The 19,554-nt window shown below is 42.7% G+C and overlaps 1 protein-coding gene across 1 annotated transcript in view; it reads left to right on the top strand.

Annotated features, from left to right (window-relative positions):
• The first annotated feature begins 3,146 nt into the window (after nt 1-3,146).
• Nucleotides 3,147-19,554, top strand: part of PDE6D (phosphodiesterase 6D) — a 34,316-nt gene continuing 17,908 nt past the window's right edge. The window contains exon 1 of the mRNA XM_021544305.3: nt 3,147-3,289. Coding sequence (XP_021399980.1) covers nt 3,240-3,289 — 50 coding nt within the window. The 5' untranslated portion in view covers nt 3,147-3,239. The remainder of the gene's footprint in view (nt 3,290-19,554) is intronic.

The raw sequence follows: 19,554 nt of genomic DNA, 5'->3' as shown, positions 1-19,554 counted from the left end.
CACTTGCTAAAGCTCGAATTCCAGGCTGAAATAGAAATGGAAATATATTATTGTGAGCTATTTTCCATGGATTCTGCAACCTTTTGCTAGAGCCTGTGGCTAAAAATCATCTGTTAGCCCCATGTAGGTCAGCCAGGAGTCTCTGTCCTGATACCTCCCAACTGTTGACAGCCAGCCTGGCTGGCTGACCTGGACTTTGGAGGACAGAGTCAGCTAAGCTCAGCTTTTGGGATGGATTTTTGTTTTTAAGAGGAAAAAAATATGTGTATGTCCAGCTGTCTCATTCCCTTTTAAACAGCTATTGCAACCTCTTGCTCCACCCACGCAGCTCTCTGTGTGCCAGGATATGTTAATCCATTTTATCTTTTAATGTTGGCATTATCTCTTGGCTCACCCCACCTCTTCCCCTTGTGACTCTGCAGTCCAGGTCCCTTTAAGGCAGCACATAATTCACCTTATTTCCCTGCATTGCCACAGTAATGTCCCCAAGCAGTGGGGTCCTGGACCCCCAGACTTTGAGGACACCTGACGTCACCAAGGAGAGGGCCAACAGTGAAAACACTTTTGTGTTTCTTATTTTTTTCCTTATATTTCATTACTCACCTGTGTGTGCTTCCATGCATTTATCCTCATTCCCTGCAGCTGCCAGCACACACCTCCAGAGCATGATGGAGACGAGCTCCCAGGCCCTACTGAAAAGTTTCCAAACTCTCTGTATTTCCCAGGATCCAGGGAGTAAGCTGCTTGCTGGACTCTCATCTCAGCCAGGCAAGGAGTGATGTCTGGGTAGTTGTACAACCTCTTCCATCAAGTGTGGGGTGGGATGAAGCCCTGGTTTACTAAACTATCCCCCAGTTATGCTGCTCTGCAGAAACACCAGCTCCTTCACCTGCACCTGGAGAAGCAGAAAACAGGCTGGAGGCATCTTCTTGCCTGCAGTGGTAGCTCAGAAGCTGCCACACCTGCCAGTGAAGTGAAGGAAAAGCTTTCAGTTCCAAGTGTCACCAAAGGATAGAGGGATTTGCAGCAACTTTCTTGCAAGGAGATTTTTAAGAAGATGTGCTCAAGAGTGCTGTTTGTGTTAATGCAGCCCAAGGCCTTTGAGAGATCCCAGGGTTTTTGTCACTCTGAGTTGTGCTGTCACGTGTTCCACTGCTGCCTGGCCCTGCACAAGAGCTTCACATTTCAGCTATGAGCTCTTCTGTGATTTTCAGAAATTCATGAATGAGAGGCTTGTGCCTCCCTGCACAGCAAGAGGACTTTGTGAATTCTGAGACTTGGCCAGGAAATGCAAAGGCTCCAACTTGAAACTCCACAAACATCTCTACCCCTGTGCTAGAGAAGCCCTTCAAAGCTGCAAGAGTTCCCTTCTATGAGATTTATTTGGTCTCTGGCTCCTTAATCTCTGAGGAGCCTGAATGGAGACAGGATTGAGTTTCTTACGACTTGTCTGAACCAGAATGTCCAACTTCCACCTAGCAGGCTCATTTCCTACATGCAACCATTTGTTTCTGCCTTTTCCAGGTCTGCTTTTGTCTTGCTTGCCTTTTCTCCTTATCAGTCTTTTCTCTTCTTTAGACAGCATGCAATTCCACAGCCTAGCTAAAATCCAGGATGGACTCTTAATAAAATATATATCTGCACAGCTCACTCCTGGCATTCTGCCCACACTCAGAATGACCCCTTCATACACTTAAACTGATGGTGGGAAATTGAGCATGGCTCATATACATCAGGAAAATAAATGCTGCCTATTTTTAAGATATTTTGTCAGTTGTACTGACAGTGGCCTTGCCCTTATGCATTAAATGCAGCCTTTATTAACAATCAGTCTCCACTTTTGTACAGCGGGCGATTTGGAGGCAAGCAGAGCCATGCGTGAGTGTATTGATGGCACCCTGACTGTTCACTGCTCCTCATCTGAGGACTGGGTTACAACTGCTGGCTTTATTTTTACCACGACTTAATGCTTTTATCAGTTGCACTCAGATTGTTAAGAGAGGGGTTAATTAATTAGCTCATGTAAAAGAGCAGCCTGGCTTCTGGGATGTGCTAACAATACTGAGACTTTTCCCCCCACAATCAACTCTGCTACACAAACATAAAAGCCATGAAGACGATTAGAAGGCTAAAGCACCTCTTCTCCGAGGAAAGGCTGGAAGAATTTGCGTTATTCAGCCTGGAGAAGGTTCCAGGGTGACATTATTCAGGACTTTCTGTACCTGAAGGGGTCCTACAAGAAAGCTGGAGAGGGACTTTTTACAAGGCAATACAATTCTAGGGATAGAACAAGAGGAATGGCTTCAAAATGACAGAAGGCAGATTTAGATTAGATGTAAGGATGAAATTATTTCCTGTGAGGGTGCTGAGGCACTGACACAGGTTGCCTGGCAAAACTGTGGATGCCCCATCCCTGGATGTGTTCAAGGCCAGCCTGGATGGTCTTTAAAGTCCCTTTCAACTCAAGCTGATCTGTGATTCAAATTTCTGCAGCACAAAGAAGGCTGCCTTTGTTCCAGGGGGTAGCACTCTTTATCTTAAACCTTCTCCACAATGCTGGTCCCGTTGGCTCCGGCCTCGGGACACGCAGAATCACAGAGCTGTTGGGTTTGGGAAGGACCTCTGGCGACCATCCAGTCCAACTCCCTGCCAAGGCAGGGTCACTTGGAGCAGATGACACAGAACTCGTGCAGGTGGGTTTTGAAGGTCTCCAGCAGAAGCTGCTCCGGGTGGAGCTCCGCCGAGCAGCCCCAAAGACGAAACCTCGGGGAGCCGCTGCCTGGGGAGAAGCGCCAGCCAAGCTCCGGCGGCTCGGGGCCGTTCGGCCGCCGCTGGCTGGGCCCGGGGAGGCTTCTGGCCCCCTCGACTGCTCCCGCTGAGGCCTCCCGGGCGCGGGGACCGCCCGCAGCCCTGCCCGGTCACCCTGCGGCGCCGCCACCGCGGCCACGTCAGGCCCAACCACAGCGGCCCCGCGACCGCCGCGCACCCACCCTTGAATAGAAGAGCGCCGCCTGATTGGTCAGGAGCGCTGTCATTCCTGCGCCAGAAGGCGGGGCTAAGAGGGGACGGCAGCAGCTGATTGGTCGGCACGGCGGCGGGCGGCCGCTGGGGTTGGTTGCGCCGGGCAGTGGCGGGTGCGCGGGAGGGAGGGGCGGGGGGTCCCGAGGCTCCGCTGTCACCGCCGCGCTCCCGCCAGGCCCGGCCCAGCCCCGTCCGCCCGCCCGCGGCGCGGCAGGACCATGTCGGCCACGGACGAGCGGGCCAAGGAGATCCTCCGCGGCTTCAAGCTGTATCCTCCGTGCGCGGGGGCCGCGAGGCGCCGCGGGGGGCGCGGGGATCGCCGCCCCGCTGTGGCGAGGCCCCTGGGGCGGGAGGGAGGTTGCCATGGCAACGCGGTTCTCAATGGCGTCCGCGCTCCGGCGGTGACGGGAGGGTCCCTCGGGGCTGGGACCGGCCCTGGGCCGGCCGGGCCGGGGGGGCGGGGAAGGAGGCCTCGCGATGCCGGGGTCCCGTCCCTGCCTGCGGTGCCGCGGGTGAGGGGTCCCCGCGCCCAAAGTCCTGAGCCGGTGGGCGACCGCCGCCCCTCGGCCCCTGCCCGGCGCCGAGAGGGGCTGGGCGGCGGCGGCGGCCCCGGGCAGCCGGAGCCCCCCGCCCGCAGCGAGGACAGCTTACGGAGGGCAGGTGAAGTAGCTCTGCGCCTGGATCTGACCCCTTTCCCTCCGGCCTGCCCTTCAGCACCTCTGCTCGGAAGGGAGATACCTGGTCATCAGGTGCAGGAGCACCCAAGCACCTCGTTCCTTGTCATGCCGTGAGGTACTGGCACATGTGTTGGTCGTGCGGTGTCTTTTATTGCTGACGTATTCTGCGTGTAAATGCCTTTCTGTGCAGCTCGTTTAAAAACTTTTCATGTTGTGGCTTTCAAAAAGCGTTCTGATTTTATGCCTGTGGTACCTGGATGTGAATTTAAAGCTGATGAAATGAGATAGAGCTGAGCTTGGAACAGAGGCAAGTGCCTTTGTGCACCTTCCAACCCAGGATTTCAGCAAAGCAGAGAAAGGCTTGACCTAAAGGCCCATGTTCAAACTAAAGGTGTGAGAAATATTGTAGCTTTATTTTACATGTGGAATATTTTACTGAAGTAAATTCTTCTCAGCTTAGAAGGCAAATGCAAGATTGCTATCTTGATCTTTAGACATCAGAATATTGTTATAAGTTGGTTCTTTTTTTTTACAATAAAAAGGACAGAAGTGAAGGAAATATCCTCTTGATCGAAGCCTGTTATTTCTAAACAGGGTGGTGGGGTTTTTTGTTCTGTGAGATGTTCATAATCTCTATGCCAGCTGTAGCAGGATGTGATTTTTTAGGTTAGATTTAGACAGATAGCTTTTATTAAACTATAAGCCGATGCTTTTCTTAACTTTTTATCATTGCAGTCTCCTCCAGCTGTTAGTACTTCATCTGGTTCCTTTGCTTCTGCACTGGCACTATTGACAGTTCTTTGTATTTATGAAGATGTGGAATTTTAGCTGTCAAAAAATAAACTAAAAATCTTTTCTGCTGGCAATCAGAAGAATAAACTTCTCACAAGACCAGACTAAGCTGTTGGTAGAAGTGAGGAGTGCTTTGGAAGTTAAGCCTAGGGAGAAAACTTTTAAGTGCTTTTTGCATGTGTTTGTACATAGTATTTATTGGATAGCAGAATTTACATAAAGGCCTTTGCCCAACTCTGAATGAAATAATACTTTTTGTTGTTTGCCGTCTTAAAGAGAAAATGCATTTTGCTCTTTGAGAGGAAGGATGTCAGACAACAAATTATGATCTCAAGCAGCCATAGCATGGATAAGAAGTTTTATTAGAAGCACTCTGCAGTCTGTGTTGAAGCATCTCAAGTCTAGTCTTCCTTTGTTTGTCCTTGCAAAAAAAAAAATACTTCTGGCAGGACAGTTTAAGTTAAAATCTGGGGAGCTGCCACAGGGGCTGTGTAGTGCAAAGTCTGACAAACAGGAAAGTTTGGAGAAACATTTCATAACTGAAACTTTTAGCAAGTTGAAATAGTTGAGAAACATCTATGTTGCCTTTAGTAAGCCAGAAGAGAGGCTGAGCAGACATTCCTCATTTGTGGGGAAGCCTTGAGACACCACACCATCCCCACAGGAAACTGCTCATGCCCAGCTGTGGCCATGCTCCCTGCAAGGGAGACATCAGCTCAGACTTCCCTTCCCTTGTCCAAGGGCAGGCATCTGTTCCAGAGATAATTGCAGTTTAGAGATGCTTTATCTTCCAGCCACCCTATTGCTGCATGTACTCATTTAATTAATAGAAAGGAAGAGAGAAACGTGTTCTGAAAAACTGTTCAGTTTATACTTTGAGTATCTGAAAACTTTGTCCTCTGCTCCCACATGGGAAGGAGTTCAGCTTCACCAACTCAAGCAACTTTGGCACTTCAAACTGAAACTTGCTTTTGGCACAAGAGAGGAGCATGGCATTGCACCCAGGGGCAGTGTGTGAGGGATTCCTTGGGAGAGAAGAAGAGTTGCTAGGGCCAAAAGCATCACTGAGGAAGCAGGCTTCCAAAATAATCCCTAATTTTAACATGACAGCAGACACTTAAGCTGGAAGTCCAGTTCACATTGAGTAATCAGAGTTTCCTCAAACAATTCTGTTTCCTTGTGGTTCCTGAGAAGGGGTTAATTACAAGCTTTCCAACTCATTGGGGCACGCTGGATGATTGGGGTATGTGGAAATTAAATTATAGCCTAAATCCACCCTCTAATTTCAATGCAAAGATAGGTTTTCCTTCCTCTATGACACTAGTGCAGAAACATGTAGTGACTAATGTCCCAAAATCCAAGCCAGGAACATTTATTCCTTCTTCTCATGGATTTTGTTATTTTAAAAATATTAAAACCTCTGGAAATATATTTGATGCTTGCAGGAAAATTAGAATATTATATATTACTACACTTATGCTAAGAATTTTTGTGGCACCAGTTAATATTACTAACAGTCCAATAAATACGGTGCAGAAAAATTTTGAAAGCAGACAACTAAGAGAGCTTGTCACTTGTTCAGGGACAATATTTGCTAATAGAGCTTGTGTGTTTATCAACAAACTGTTCTGAAGGCACTTGTCTGAACAGCAGTTGTTACACCCAATGTAATAACTACAGGTAGCTATGAAAATGCACTTGTTTGGCTACAAACAACATCAATCCAGTTGGTAACTGAAGATTCATTTGTGTGAAGCATTAGCCAAGTCTTATTTTTGCAAGTATTTATGCACATCTGGTCCTGTGATCTCAAATGCATTAAATTAGATTATGCCTTTTTTTTTCCCCTCTGGAAGATGGGAGAGTTATTCTGTCAAGCTACAGAAGGGCATTTTACTTGACCCTTACTTACCCTTTCCACACATTCTTCAGATCTTGTTCTGTCATTTTATCTTCAGTGTGTACTATTACATGCATTTATTTAGCATGATTTATCAAAAGAAAGTGATGTACTTCCCCAACAGTTAAAGTTCAGGAGTGTTTTATTTTGATGGCTCCCCCTCAACAACTCCCTTAACAATGGGTGGGTTGCCTCTTGACCTTTGTTCTGAGATGAACTAGCACAGAATTATTTTTCCAAAATGTGCTAGAATAAGGACTCTATAGATAGTTACCCTGTTTAGTTTGTTTTGGCAGCATTTGGAAAGCATCCATGCTGTAGATTAGAAATATCCAGTCATGGTTTGCAACAGCAGATTCACGTCCAACTTTTGAGGGACCACAGTCTAACTTCTTTAAGCAGTTCTTTCTGTGAGGTTTCAGTCAGAACAGCAAGGAAGAGAAAACCCAAATGAGTTGGTTGATTCTCATAGGATGGTTAAAGTTCCATGTATTGCTACTCAACACAGTGTAAGGACATATGCTTTCTATTTTAAATCTTACAAGTCAAGCAAGATATCACCTTTTATTTGCTTCTGTACAGAGAAGTCTTATCAAAATCTCTGTAGTTTTAATTGACCTGTAGCTGTTTATCAGTTTAGGATACATTTTTCCATTAACTTAATTTTAAGGCTGTGTAGTAGCCCATTCTTCAGAAGTTTCCTGAAACAAGGTAATACAGTGAACATAAGCAAGAAGAGACAATATTAACTGACAGTATTAACTCCAGAACAATTACAGAGTTACGAAACTTGCGTTTGTGGTCAGTGTAAATATACACCTGCAGCTCAAGCACTCCAACACTTGCAGGTAAAACTTCTTACGTCAAAGGTTGGCCTACTTTCCTACAGTCCTCAAAGTTCCTTGTGCAACATCTTCCCAGCTCCCAGAGCTTTTTTCAGCTTTATTTTCACTATTGCTTTTCTGCCTGGGAAGTCTTTCTAGCAGAGAATTATTCTCTTTGAAAGGTGGGTAGAGATGTATTGAAAATACAGTTATACCAGAATCATTAGGAGTATCTATTATATACTCTGCAGACAGGGAAACTTCCACTTCCAACTTCAGCCTGCTGTGCTGTACACACTGAAGTCAATGACAGTCTTGTCCATCATTCCTGGAACAGTCACTGGAATTTTGAGCTAGTTTGATGCAGCATTCCAAAGTTGAGCAATCTAATTGGAAGCAACATTGAAATAAGTTTCCGATTTCATTGTTAGGCTGGTAGGTGTTTGGCAGCTTATTAATTTGAAATGTTGACCTGCTGCAGTGTTTACAAAACTAACAAGGTAGCAGCTTTAACTGGCTTAAAGATTCCCCTTTGTTTTGAGGTTTCCTCTGTCCACTTCCTTAGATCTCACTCTGTTAGACTCCTTGCTATGGAATAGAAAGCCATCAATTTAATGGGTTAAAAGGAGACACTGGCTAGCCAAAAGATGGAACAGGACTTCCCAGAAGCTGGGACATGTACTCTTTAGAGACCCAAAGCAGAACGTGCACGTAGCTTGCTCTAATGCAATTTTAAAACACCCTGGAAAACATGAGTTCCTTGTCCCTCATCCATATTTCTGGTTTTTTGAACCCTCTTAACTTTCTGCAGAACTTAAAATACTTTACAAGCAAGAGTTGTCCACATTCCCAGTTAGTCTGACTGGAACAAATTCCCACCCCAGAAGCATTGAGAGATCTTTGTTTCAGAGACCAGAGTTTCACACAGAAGCTTTAGGCAGGTTGTAGTTGGTAGTTCAATGTCATGATAGTCAAGGTACCTTTACCACATCAGAATTATTCCTAGCACTGACAGAAGTTCTGCACTATGCAATGATCTCTACTTCTGGCATGCTAAACACAGAGTCATCATATTTCTTATGACTGAGTCATGAGGCACATCTGCAAATAAAGCAAGAACAATTTTACCAGGTTTGATTTTACCTGCCTGATTCCTGAGTGAACATCAAAAACTTCATATCCTCCCCTTGTTAACTTTAATTGAAAAAAAGTGTAAATATTTAACTGTGCTTAACCTGTGATTTGCATTAACTTGATATCTGAGCTACAGTCAATTGTCTACTTATCAGATTTAATGCAATCCCTATGTAGTGCTGGAAATGGGGATTGTGCCCATGACAGTGGAAGGGGCATCACAGGATACAAAGGAGTTGCCAGGTGCTACAGAGACTACATCTGGCATCAACTTAAAAGTAGAGGTTGACATTGGAGTTCGGGTTTTTCTTTTTAATCTGCAATATTACTTTAGCACTTTGTAGTTACAAATTTATATCTAAGATTTATCCTTTGATCTCTTCAAAGCCTACCCATCCAGCATTTTACTGGAATTATGGTTTCAGTCTTTTTAATTGCTTGCTTAGTGCCAACCTAATGAAGTACTTAAAATAATGCAGTTGTCATTAGCAAAATTATTTCCCTTTGTATCATATTAAGATATCAGTTACTCTTTGCATCCTTGGAAGTCATTGGTGCCTTATTCTTCAGCTGTTGTTACAGTGTTTGAATTTCCACAGAGCAGAAGACAGTAATTTAATCCATCAAGTGAGAACTGGTAGAGCTTCTCCCCCCACCCCCTCCCCCCCCAGCATTTTCACAGCCAACATACAGGATAAAAGCCAAGCTTCCACAGATAGAGAGAAGCAGGGGAGGTATCCCAGAATCCTCAAATTAAACATATACTATTCAGAGGAGGGTTTTTTGAAATAGATATCTGATGTGGTTCTTGTGTCTCTGGCAAAGAGAATTTTCTGTTAGCTAAAGCAGCCATAGTGTGAAGCTGATTTGACTTGTTTTTACATGTTTATCTGTGAATCTAGGCTGATCCCAGAAACAATGTTGAGTCAAAATTTTACTTGAAATTTGTAAGACAGCAGGCTACTACATATCTTACATTTATGTAAGAAAAGCTTCTATTTCTCTAAGTTGGGAAGTTAAGGTAACTTCAAATTTGAGCTCAGTCTCTGTTAAAGATAAACCAGTGCTTCGCTTACATCTAGCAGTCAATGTTTGTATAGAAGTAGGAGGTATGCTACATTCCCAGGTACAGGGAACAAGCAGAAACATCATAATCTATTAAGGTCCACATGGCAACACTGAATTTTGTCCTTTTTTTATTGTGTGTTAGTATCACAGAGTTTATAAAATTCAGTTATTTAAGCACATGAAAGGTGATTTTGTACATCTGTTGCTTTCACATCTTAAGGAGCACATCATATGTTTATCCTAGATGTGCAATAAACTGCAGTAGCAAGCACAGAATATTAAAAGCTTTCCTCAAGCGCTGCCTTTTTGTCCTGAGACTACATCAGGAGCACGCACAGAAGCAGGTTTGTCATCTGTGCAGCATCACTCCCCGAGCAGTTTGAGGGAGTCTCCCCATGCACACCTTGGGCATTACTGTGAGGTTTCCAAAGCCATTTGGCCTCACGCCCAAGCAGATGCAGTAGGACTACTGGGAGGCTCTGTCCAGAAGACACCTGACAGCAACCAAGGTTCTCTTAGGAACCAGATCTCAAGTGCACATCACTAAATTCTAGTTGACAGCCAGGATTTTCATTTGTGATTATGAACTCGAGATTCCATTGTCATATTTCTCCTGAACAGAGTTCTCATTTTGACAGAAATGTTTTGTATAGGAGAGACTTAAGGGAAACATTATCAGATTAGTTCAGTCATGAGTGAGCCTTTGAGTTGATTATGTTCATGACTAGAATTTCAGGCAACGTTCTTCTGGAAGAATGGCAGGTTTAGTTAAAAGGAGGAAGGAAAGTTTTTTTTTTTTTATTTTCAGACAGCATTTGGGAAAGCAGTGCACAAAAGAATATTATTAAGTTTATCCTGTATTGAAAGGATAGTAACTAACTAGGAGCAGTAGTATTCCATTAGAGATTGAGAGTGCAGGGCATTATATTTAGCAGTTTTTATGGAGAAAGCAGGGAAGATCATACACTTTACTCACCATTGAAAGCAGATTGCCTGCATGCCTCTTTCCTCCTCTTCGCATGACCTAATTTAGGCCTTTTGAGAAGGAAGGCTACACATTCTTGGAATCAAGAGTTCATCTGATGTTTTAAGTGTCAGAAACTTCTGATCAGGGAGAGCCTGCTGAGGAAGCAGAGAGTTAATGTCAAGTCACTTTGGTTTGGAAGGTCAAAGGAAATTGTATTTCAGAAGGCAGTGGAAAAGCTGGCTATTTGCATGACTTTAAATAAAAAATTTATGTATGGGAAAATTCTTACAGAAATCCTCACTAAGGGGGACCCAGTTTTGATTCAAGTGTTGGCATTAACTGTTTCTAACTCTGCTTAAGGAAGTTCTGCAACACCCTCAACTGCTCTTGAAGGAAGTTTTGCAGAGAGAGAAGGTAGAGGAACAACCACTGTCCCCTTAAAGTACTGCCATGTGGAGAAATAGACCAACCCATCTGGAAACTGGGCACCAGAAATACCTACCAGCCTTTAACACAGGTGGATCATCTGAAGGAAATTCAGATATTTCACTTCCAGTTTAATTATTTTGAGAAGATTTTAGTGTATTAGACTACTGGCCTGTCAGTTAGAGTCCAACTTAAGATTTCACTGTTTCTCTAGTAAAGTTGCTTCCTTTCCCAGAAGCTGAAATAAAGAGGGGAAAAGTCCTTCTGTTTGTTTTTTTTTTTTGCTTGAACCTTAGTAGCCTTAAAGTATAATTTAAAAACAGCTCAATCCAGGAAGTGGCATCCTGCTTCTGAGCAAAGAGGACATCCAAAAATACCTGCTCCTGCATTCTTCCTGCTCCATGCTCTGTCACAGCAGCTGTACAGGGCATGGGTTACCATCCCCAGCTGCTTGTTGCCTCATTTTCAGTCACTAGCCAGGCTGCTCAGATGAGCCCTACAGCCTCCTGCATGCTGGTTTAAACAGCTTCAGCAACAGGCTGAGGAGCAGAACCTGTGCTTGTTGGCAGTTTTACCAACAACTCAGCTGTTCAACTTGAGGGAGAAAGTAAGAAGCAGCTGGGGAGGGCTGTAAGCAGAGTCCTCTCCAGGCACTGCTGCTGTTGGATGTTAGGCCACAGCCTCAGATCAGATGAAGTCAATGCAGCCTCTTGCTGTGTTCTGCACTCAGCACCACCTTACCTGAGGAGGCTTCACACACACTGTGTTTAGCTATCCAGCACCAGTTCTAAAAACCTAGCTTACCATTATTAGTTGAGCATTTTAGCTTCAAATTAGTAAGTCTGTGGTCACATAATTTCTTTTAAGATAAATGCATTTGAGATAACCTCAGTACGGTAGTAATTTTCTCTTTGCCCTTGACCTGTGCAAGAAATCTTTAGCATTACTGTGCTATGTGAACAGTTACTGCCTAGTCACCAGGCAAGGTCACAAACAGGGTCTGGAACCATGCAGCAAGTGCCATTAGAGGCTCTATTCTGTGCAGCTCTCAATGAACCAGACAGAAGAAATCATTGGCTGAAAACCCCATGCAGCCCTGGAGAACAAATGCATGTTGTTTTTAAATACTCTTTCCAGAAAGACACAGAGAAGCCAGTAAATTTCTCAATCCCGTTAGGGCTGTTCATTTATGGAACCCTCATTAATCCACCAGGCATCATTACAGTTGTATTGTTGCCATTAAAACACAGTATTTAAACAGCTACAGAAAGGAATTCTTCTTTGTGCTTCTCCCTGTAATTCCTTCAAAGGGAACTGCATTATACTGCTACCACACTGACCTGAAGGGTTAGCTCCACAGGAAGGAAGAAGCACTGGTTCCCTGGATTTCCAAGCATCTTCCATTCTACCACTAGAATAAGTTATTTTCCTCTCACCACTGGCAATCCCTCCATGACCACCTTCTCCCCATCTACACAAATTAGAGGGGAGGCATTAACCAGGCAGCTGTAGTACAAACCTCTACTGCTGATCCCCCAGCCATACTGCTCTGTTTAAGGTTCTCTTCCTCTACAGCCCTGCCAGTGGCCAGCTGAAAATGTTTCACAGTTCATGATGGTGTCTTGCATTTGTTTGCATTGATAAAACAGTACTTTGTTTTCCTGCTTAGTAACATTGTCTACATCATTCCTAGTGTTGCCAGTTCTGAAATAGTAAATGCAGTGCATGAGGCAGTAGAATGTTTGGAAAGGTGCAAATTCAAATAAAAAAGGACTATATTTTAATGTAGGCACACCTGTAAAGGGTACAGATAATGGCAGCTTTTCAGCTTTTTGTGTCTAACTTCTCCACATTGGCATTGACCTTAACATGAATGCTTATGAAGTCCACCCTTTGAAACACCAAAATAATATTTTACAAACCTATGTATCCTCTGTAAGTCTAGCTTTCCAATAAGTAAATATTTTCTTATTATTAATACTTATATTGAAAGAACCAGCTTGTGAATTACAGCTGATTGTATTTATCCATACTGTTCTTTTTCACAGCTGAAATAAGATATTCCATTGCTTTAACTGAAAAATATATTAATATATTTTTATTGAAACTGCAAAAATCTGATTTAATGTATTCTGAAAATTTAACATACAGTAACAAGCATGTTAAAATAATAAAATTTAAACCTTAGTATAAACATAACTCTAGATTATATTAGACAGTAAAAGCTATAAGACCTGGTTGGAAGCAGAGTAGAGTAATAGAGGTCATTGCCTTTTTTGCCATTTCAGTGGAAGTTTCATTACTCTGTCTCCACAATAATGCTGGGGGTTTTGTGGGTTTTTTTCCTGAATTCCAATGCATGCTAAAGCAGCTGGTTTGGGCACAGACCCTCTGTCTTTCAGATCATGGTGATCCTGGTGACATGCTCAGAGGTTCATATCAGTGTAGGTCATGTTACTGGAGCTGTAGAGGTTGATCAAAGTAATTTTGGAGAAGAGGTATTTTGCCTCCTCTTAAACTGGTTTGGAACTGAATTGTTTCCTTGTACTTTCTGTGTTTTGCTGCTGTGCTTTTCCAGACAGCTCTCTGTCTATTCAGTCTGCCATACTGTTGAACGCTGTGTAAAATGTTGGGATGGTTAAATTGTCAAATCACTAGTCCACACTGCCAATTGAAACACTGTCATATTCTTGAGATTCTTAAAAAAGCACAGTGGTTCTGATATGGAGTCCTTTTATTTTGAGAGTTCTTCTTCAATCTGCATAAATTCTCATTTATTCCTCCTCTTTGCATTCACTTTGAGCAGCCTCTGGTCCATTTACAAGATTAGTTTCCTCTTGCAACTGCCAATCATTCCCTCCTGACTGTATTTTCATTTTGCTTTCATTCTCCACTTGGTCTGTATGCTCTAAGTTTTCCTCTCTTCCTCAGAAGAGACAAGATAATGAACTTGTTTTCCTTGAATAATCGTAGTCCTGTCAGTTTTAAGTGGAAAACCAAAAATTGTTTGGTCTGTATTTGCAGCATGTGATCCTGCCTGCATAGTACTCCAGAGATAAAGCCACTTTGGTGTCTCAGATCCATTAGTTTTCTTTCTTTTATGTATTAAATAATTATATCTGATTCTCACTTTGATCTTGTCCTCTGAGAGTCTAGAGGGCCACTGACATCCACCTTAGCATTCACATCCTTACTGACTCCCTCAGCTTGGCATTGAGGGTGTTCATAATCATTTTCTGCCCATTTGTGCCTGGAAAAACAGGGTAACTGGCAGAGAGGATGCTCTTCTTGTTCAGTCAGCTCTTCTGGCTGTGAGGGTTTTACAGTTTGCAAGGCTAAAGCATGCCCACTTCTCATGCAGACATAGTCCATGTTAAAAAAACAACAAGCAAAATTGAAGGATTTGTAGCTCCAGTGACATTCAGGCCAATAGTATCCACAGGGACTGTATATCCAAGGAACCATTTAAGCTAATGCTAGGAAAAGTCTGGCTTGTTCCTCTGCTGTGCTTGGTCAGCAAATAGGAGATTGGCATTTGTCATTGTGGACTTTATGAAAGTGCTTGTTGTAGCTGTTTCTCTGGCTGATTTGAATTTTTATTTAGTTTATTAGGTGTAGAATGTGAGTGCCAGGGCTAAATGCTGTTTTATATAAAATCTCAATAAGATTAAATCCCCTTGCCATTCTGTAATTAATTTCAAGGATATTGTGTTGTTTTCCCAGAGAACTTGTGTTGATCTCTAGATGCATTCCTGGTTACAGAGCATCTCTGGATTGAAACAGTGAGGGATGTGCCCTGTGTGAGATACTGTGGGACAGTTAAAGGTTGCAAATGTTCAAAAAAAGCATAAAGTGCTTTGAGTAAACCACCTTCAGGAAAATTGAGTGACTTCTGCTCTACCAACTCCAGCATCACATTCCTGCCAGCACAGGTCCACTGGGCACCGCTGGGAGACTGAACAAAGCAGCAGTTCTGTCTTCAGCCAGTATTACTTCTACTGCAATAGTTAGTTTTCACTCCTGTCATTAACAGAAACCCTTATAGACTAATTACCAGATGTACTGCAGCAGTAGCACTTGTCCCCTGAAGACTGCAACTGGCATTTGCTTTCAAAGCTGTGTAAAGAGGATGTTTTTGGGATATCATTCATTTTTGTCTTTTTCTAGCATTCTTGTGAGAAAGGGCAAATGAGCCCACTTGGAAAAGGAAGTTTTATTTTCTGACCTATTTTTCTGAATAGCACACTGAGCTGTAATCTCACCTTGAGGGAATACACTCCATCTTTATGCCAACTGGCTTGGGCAGTATGGAATTTCTTGGTGCCAGGAGTTCTTGAACAGATGTAGCTTCACAGTGTAAATGTACTGCCCTGGATAAAGCACTGGCTGTACTTTTCTTCCCAGTGTCAAAGAAGAGGTGGCTATGTTGTTGGAAAAAGCTGTAGTCTAAGTAAAACCACATTGTTCACATGCTTAAAATTTACTTCAGTTTAACCATTTCTGCTTGATTTCCCCACTGCACATACCTTTAGCCCAGTTCTGAGTCACTTCAAAGCTTTGGAATTGGACTGTCTTGGTGGAGAATAAAAACATTCAGGCAAAGGTTAAATAAGGGATAGTTAGCTCAACTCTAAATTCACTTTGTGCATTAATCTGAATTGACTGTAGTGACAAATTCCCAGTTAATTCAATTGCCAGGGAAAGGTACTGTTTAAAAATTAACATTGTGTTGAAAAGGTGTTCAGTAAGGGGAGTTCAGACAGAATCAGTGTGTGAATGCAAGAGAAATCCAGTGCTTGACCTTTTATTCCTGCTTTCTCCTGAGACTGCCAACAAGAATCTCTGAAGTGCTCCCTTTACAATTGATTTTGGTGCTGTGAACACCTGCCTTTTAACAATTGGCATAAAACTCACACGCTCATTTCCTGGAAGACAGGAGTTACCAGACGTAGTGACTTCAGGCTTTATTGATCTGATGGGGAGGATTTGGAGTGCTGACACACAGCCTGAAGTTTCCATGGCCCAATAAAAATCTCTGGGTCCCTGAAGTCCTTTGCACAAATGAATTCTTCCTCTTTTGCAGACCTCTCTGAAATTGAGACATGTCTGTCTGAAGACTGAGCTACAGGTTTTCCCTAAATGTTTTTACAAAGTCTTTTTCAGTAGTGATTTTTTTTGCTTTGTTCTTTATAGGTGGAAACCCCACTTGACAGCAACACTGAAATCTCCTCTGGCCTAGTTTCTGTTCTCAGCAGCACAACTTAAAGTATTCCCTTCAACGCAGTTTTATTTCTGCTCTTTCCTGATTGCCTGGAAGAGCAAGAGACCAAGCAAAAGCAACTTTATATCAGAAATGTAAAAAGTCAAGGGCAGAAGTCTCTCTGTAGGGACAACCACCTGTCCTTCTTGTGAAAGACACCAGTGAACAGCTCTTGATCTGAAGATGCCTCCTTTCATGTGCCAAACATTCACCAGTTATATAAGATTGCTGGAGGACAACAGAGTGTCATTTGAATCCCTTAAAATGATGGCTCTTGAAGACTTTTGTGTTAGCTGCAGTTGCTTGTATAGCCAGAGTTAAGGATATCTGCCCTCCTGTGCACAGAGGGGTGTTTTAAGGGCAGCTCAGATCGGGATCTCTCCCCAGTAATAGTGCAAGATGCTTGTAGCCTCTTCCAGCCGTTGAGCAGTTAACCAGAACTAAGTAAGAAGTCTTTCAAATGTACAAAATCCTTGATTCTGCCCTGGCCAGTCTTCTGCTGAAGATTTTTAAAAACCACAGTTCCTCCCGGTTGCTAAATTTGATGTTCAAGGACCTGTGTCAGAGTCCTTGCTAATACAGGTCTATCTGTTGAATTGTCATGTCTTACACACTAAATCTGGGGGATTGTTTGGGTTTTGTTTCATGAAGACTGAGGAAAATAATTCACTTAAAAGATGGAATATATATTTGTTCTTTGTGGAATGTTTTTTGCCAAGAGAAATTACAATAAAATTCTTGAGTAAACAGTATCTACCTGAGAGGTAACCACGCTAGCAGGGCTGTTGACTGCTAACGCATTAATCACCTACTTTATGTTAATATATATCAGCACAGGAATGATTAGTAGGAGGCTTTACAAACACAGGTGTCTGGGTTGTACCTACATCCTGTGTGTGTGCACGACGTGGTGCTGATCTCTGACATGGGCAGCAGTCCAGAGGAGCAGCAGGAAGAACCTGATGTTGTTGAACTGCTGGACATGCAGTGGTGCCACTGTACTGTGCCTTTTTTATCCTTGGAAATGGAACAAATAAAGGCTCTCTACAGAGAGGAAGCCCGGTTGAGTTGCTTGGAGTTCAGGCACAAAGAATCCAGAATTTTTGCACTATTGAGAATGGCAATAGTGGGTTTTGAAATAGAGCTCTTTTGGATTAATAAAGGAAGCCTTTATGCAAAGTATTACTGTAATTGCAGTTCATGTTCTGATTGCCTTATCATGGGAGATGCAGCCTTAGTGGCATCTTTGTTTGTCTTACAATGGAAAGAGATAGAAAATAAGCAATTAAAGCAGACTTATTGAAATACTATAAATCTGAGCATTCAGCTAATTCACTTATAGCTAAGATTATTGGTTAGTTTTCATTATTGCTGTGGTCTGTACTTGCTTTGTAGTAGGCCAGACTGCTAACAAAAGAAAATTTTTCTCTTTTTGTTTCAACTGTGATCTTTTCTCTCTTCCTTCTTCTCACATTAAAGCAGTCTTTTATAAATGTGCACATAGAAATTTGAGGTTAATTACCTCTGTTGTATATTTAAGATCCTTGTTATTGCAATGAACCTTGTATAGAGATACTACAGAATCTGACACTGGTAATTTCAAAAATAGGTGGACTTTTTTCTGATTGTGTATCATCTGATATTTTAGTAGTGAATAGTATATTTTTATGAAAATGAAAAACAAACTCCTTGCTCCGTATTTTGTGGTCTAGTACCACCTAGACTTGGGCAAGTCCAACATTAAATTTGTATCTCCCAGGAACAGAACATTCCCAGGGGAAAATCAGTAGATATATTTTCAAAATAAAATGGCCTGGGTTTATCCTGTAATACCTTATAACAGCAGTCTCATATTAGTAGAAGATTAACATTATTCAGTCAAATAAATGTCAAATCCTTATGGTAAACCAGCATAGATTTTGAGTTAAATCACAAAAGACTCTGTTTTTCAGTTGTGTGTGTGTGTGTGTGTGTATGTGTGTGTGTGTGTGTGTGTGTGTGTGTTGCTTAATCTCCCTGGCCAGTACAGGGGATGTTGTGATCTCCTCTTTGAAGACGTCACTCTGAGAAGATTGGAGTAGAGGAATAAATAGAGCAAGTGCTAGAAAGCCAAGCAGCTCATCCTGGTTGAACTGAAATGCACTCCACACAGACTGCCTTCCCCATAGATTTGTTTCTCCTAAGTAAAACTCAGTTCCCATTTTGTAGAATATCTAACCAGCTCATTTGAGGCTTGGCTAAGTACGTTTGCATCGGTTTCTGGAATATTGTTTTACCTAATTGTGCAACTCAGTAGCCAGTATTTTTTACAGGTTACTCCTCTGGTGGAGAAAGCAGACAAGGGCAATAGCTCCCAGGGGGCAAAGAGTCTCAAAATTTGGCTGGTGAGGTTCAGTACAGAGCTTGAGCACTTAAAGTTCTGCTGTATCTGGGCTGGCTGTGTGCAGCTCCATCTCGTTATCATTAGCCTGTATTCCTGACCTGTGCACCAGAGTTAATCTGGGCAGGGGCTGCCAGATCTGTGCAGGCTGATTCTCTGTCTCCAGGTGCCAGGGTATCCAGTCACAGTGTGTGTCCATGAGACAGGTTTGCTGCTTCTCCTTGGAGCTGGCCTGTGTGGAGCAATAGGGCTGTCAGATGTTTAGACACCCTTCCAAAATGGAGGTGATCCAAAAAATCAAATACATGTTTCTTCATGGCATTTTGTGAAAGGAAGAATGGAGCCCAGTGTTTAGGAATTCAGTGACAGGTAGATAGTTAAGATTTGAAGGTTTGCCCACTGAAATGTTTTAATTGTTTGTGATAATAAATTGCATAAAAAGAATTGTGCATTGCACAAGAATGAGTGAAAAATGAGTCCTTGCCCATACTCAGCAGGATCTGGTGAGGCTGGAACTACTGGGAAGTTTTTCAAGCAAAGTTAAGTTAGGAAAATGTTGCTGCTGGAACTTACTGCTTTTTTCCAGAAGTTTTTTTATTCCAGCACTGTGCTTCGTCTTTGTCCTCCTCTGATCCCAATAGATTCTGAAAGAATGTAATGAAAAAAGGAAACAAGGCAGGATGCAACAGCATGGACATTTCCACACAGTCACTGCTTGCAGTCCAGCTCTGGGAAGCTTTAGTGGATATGGAAACAACTAATCCAAAGTATATTTCCCTTACAGTGCAGGGAATATCTCAGTGTTGCAGGGCCATTTGTGGATCCTTGTAGATCCGGTTGGGCATTTGTTCTGAAAGCACAATTTTGCCTAGTACAGAGGTTTTTTTAGTATTTTAACCAAACAGCTTCAAGAGTTGGAAATTTCTCTAAAATTTAATTACTCAACCACTGTCATCCTGTGTTCAAGGAGTCTGACTTGAAGTTGATGGTGGAGTAATGGTGGTACCAGGCTGTTTGGATTTACTTATAGCAAAATGTGTTTACATTGGTTCATCTCTAAGAGTTCTTTAGACTCATAGTCCTCTCTGAATGTCATTCTGTGCAA

This window comes from Lonchura striata, chromosome 10 (genome assembly GCF_046129695.1).
Source record: "Lonchura striata isolate bLonStr1 chromosome 10, bLonStr1.mat, whole genome shotgun sequence".
In the NCBI taxonomy this organism is placed as follows: Eukaryota; Metazoa; Chordata; class Aves; order Passeriformes; family Estrildidae; genus Lonchura; species Lonchura striata.
The sequence above is the reverse complement of the archived record's forward strand: the minus strand, read 5'-3'. Positions and strand labels throughout refer to the sequence as shown.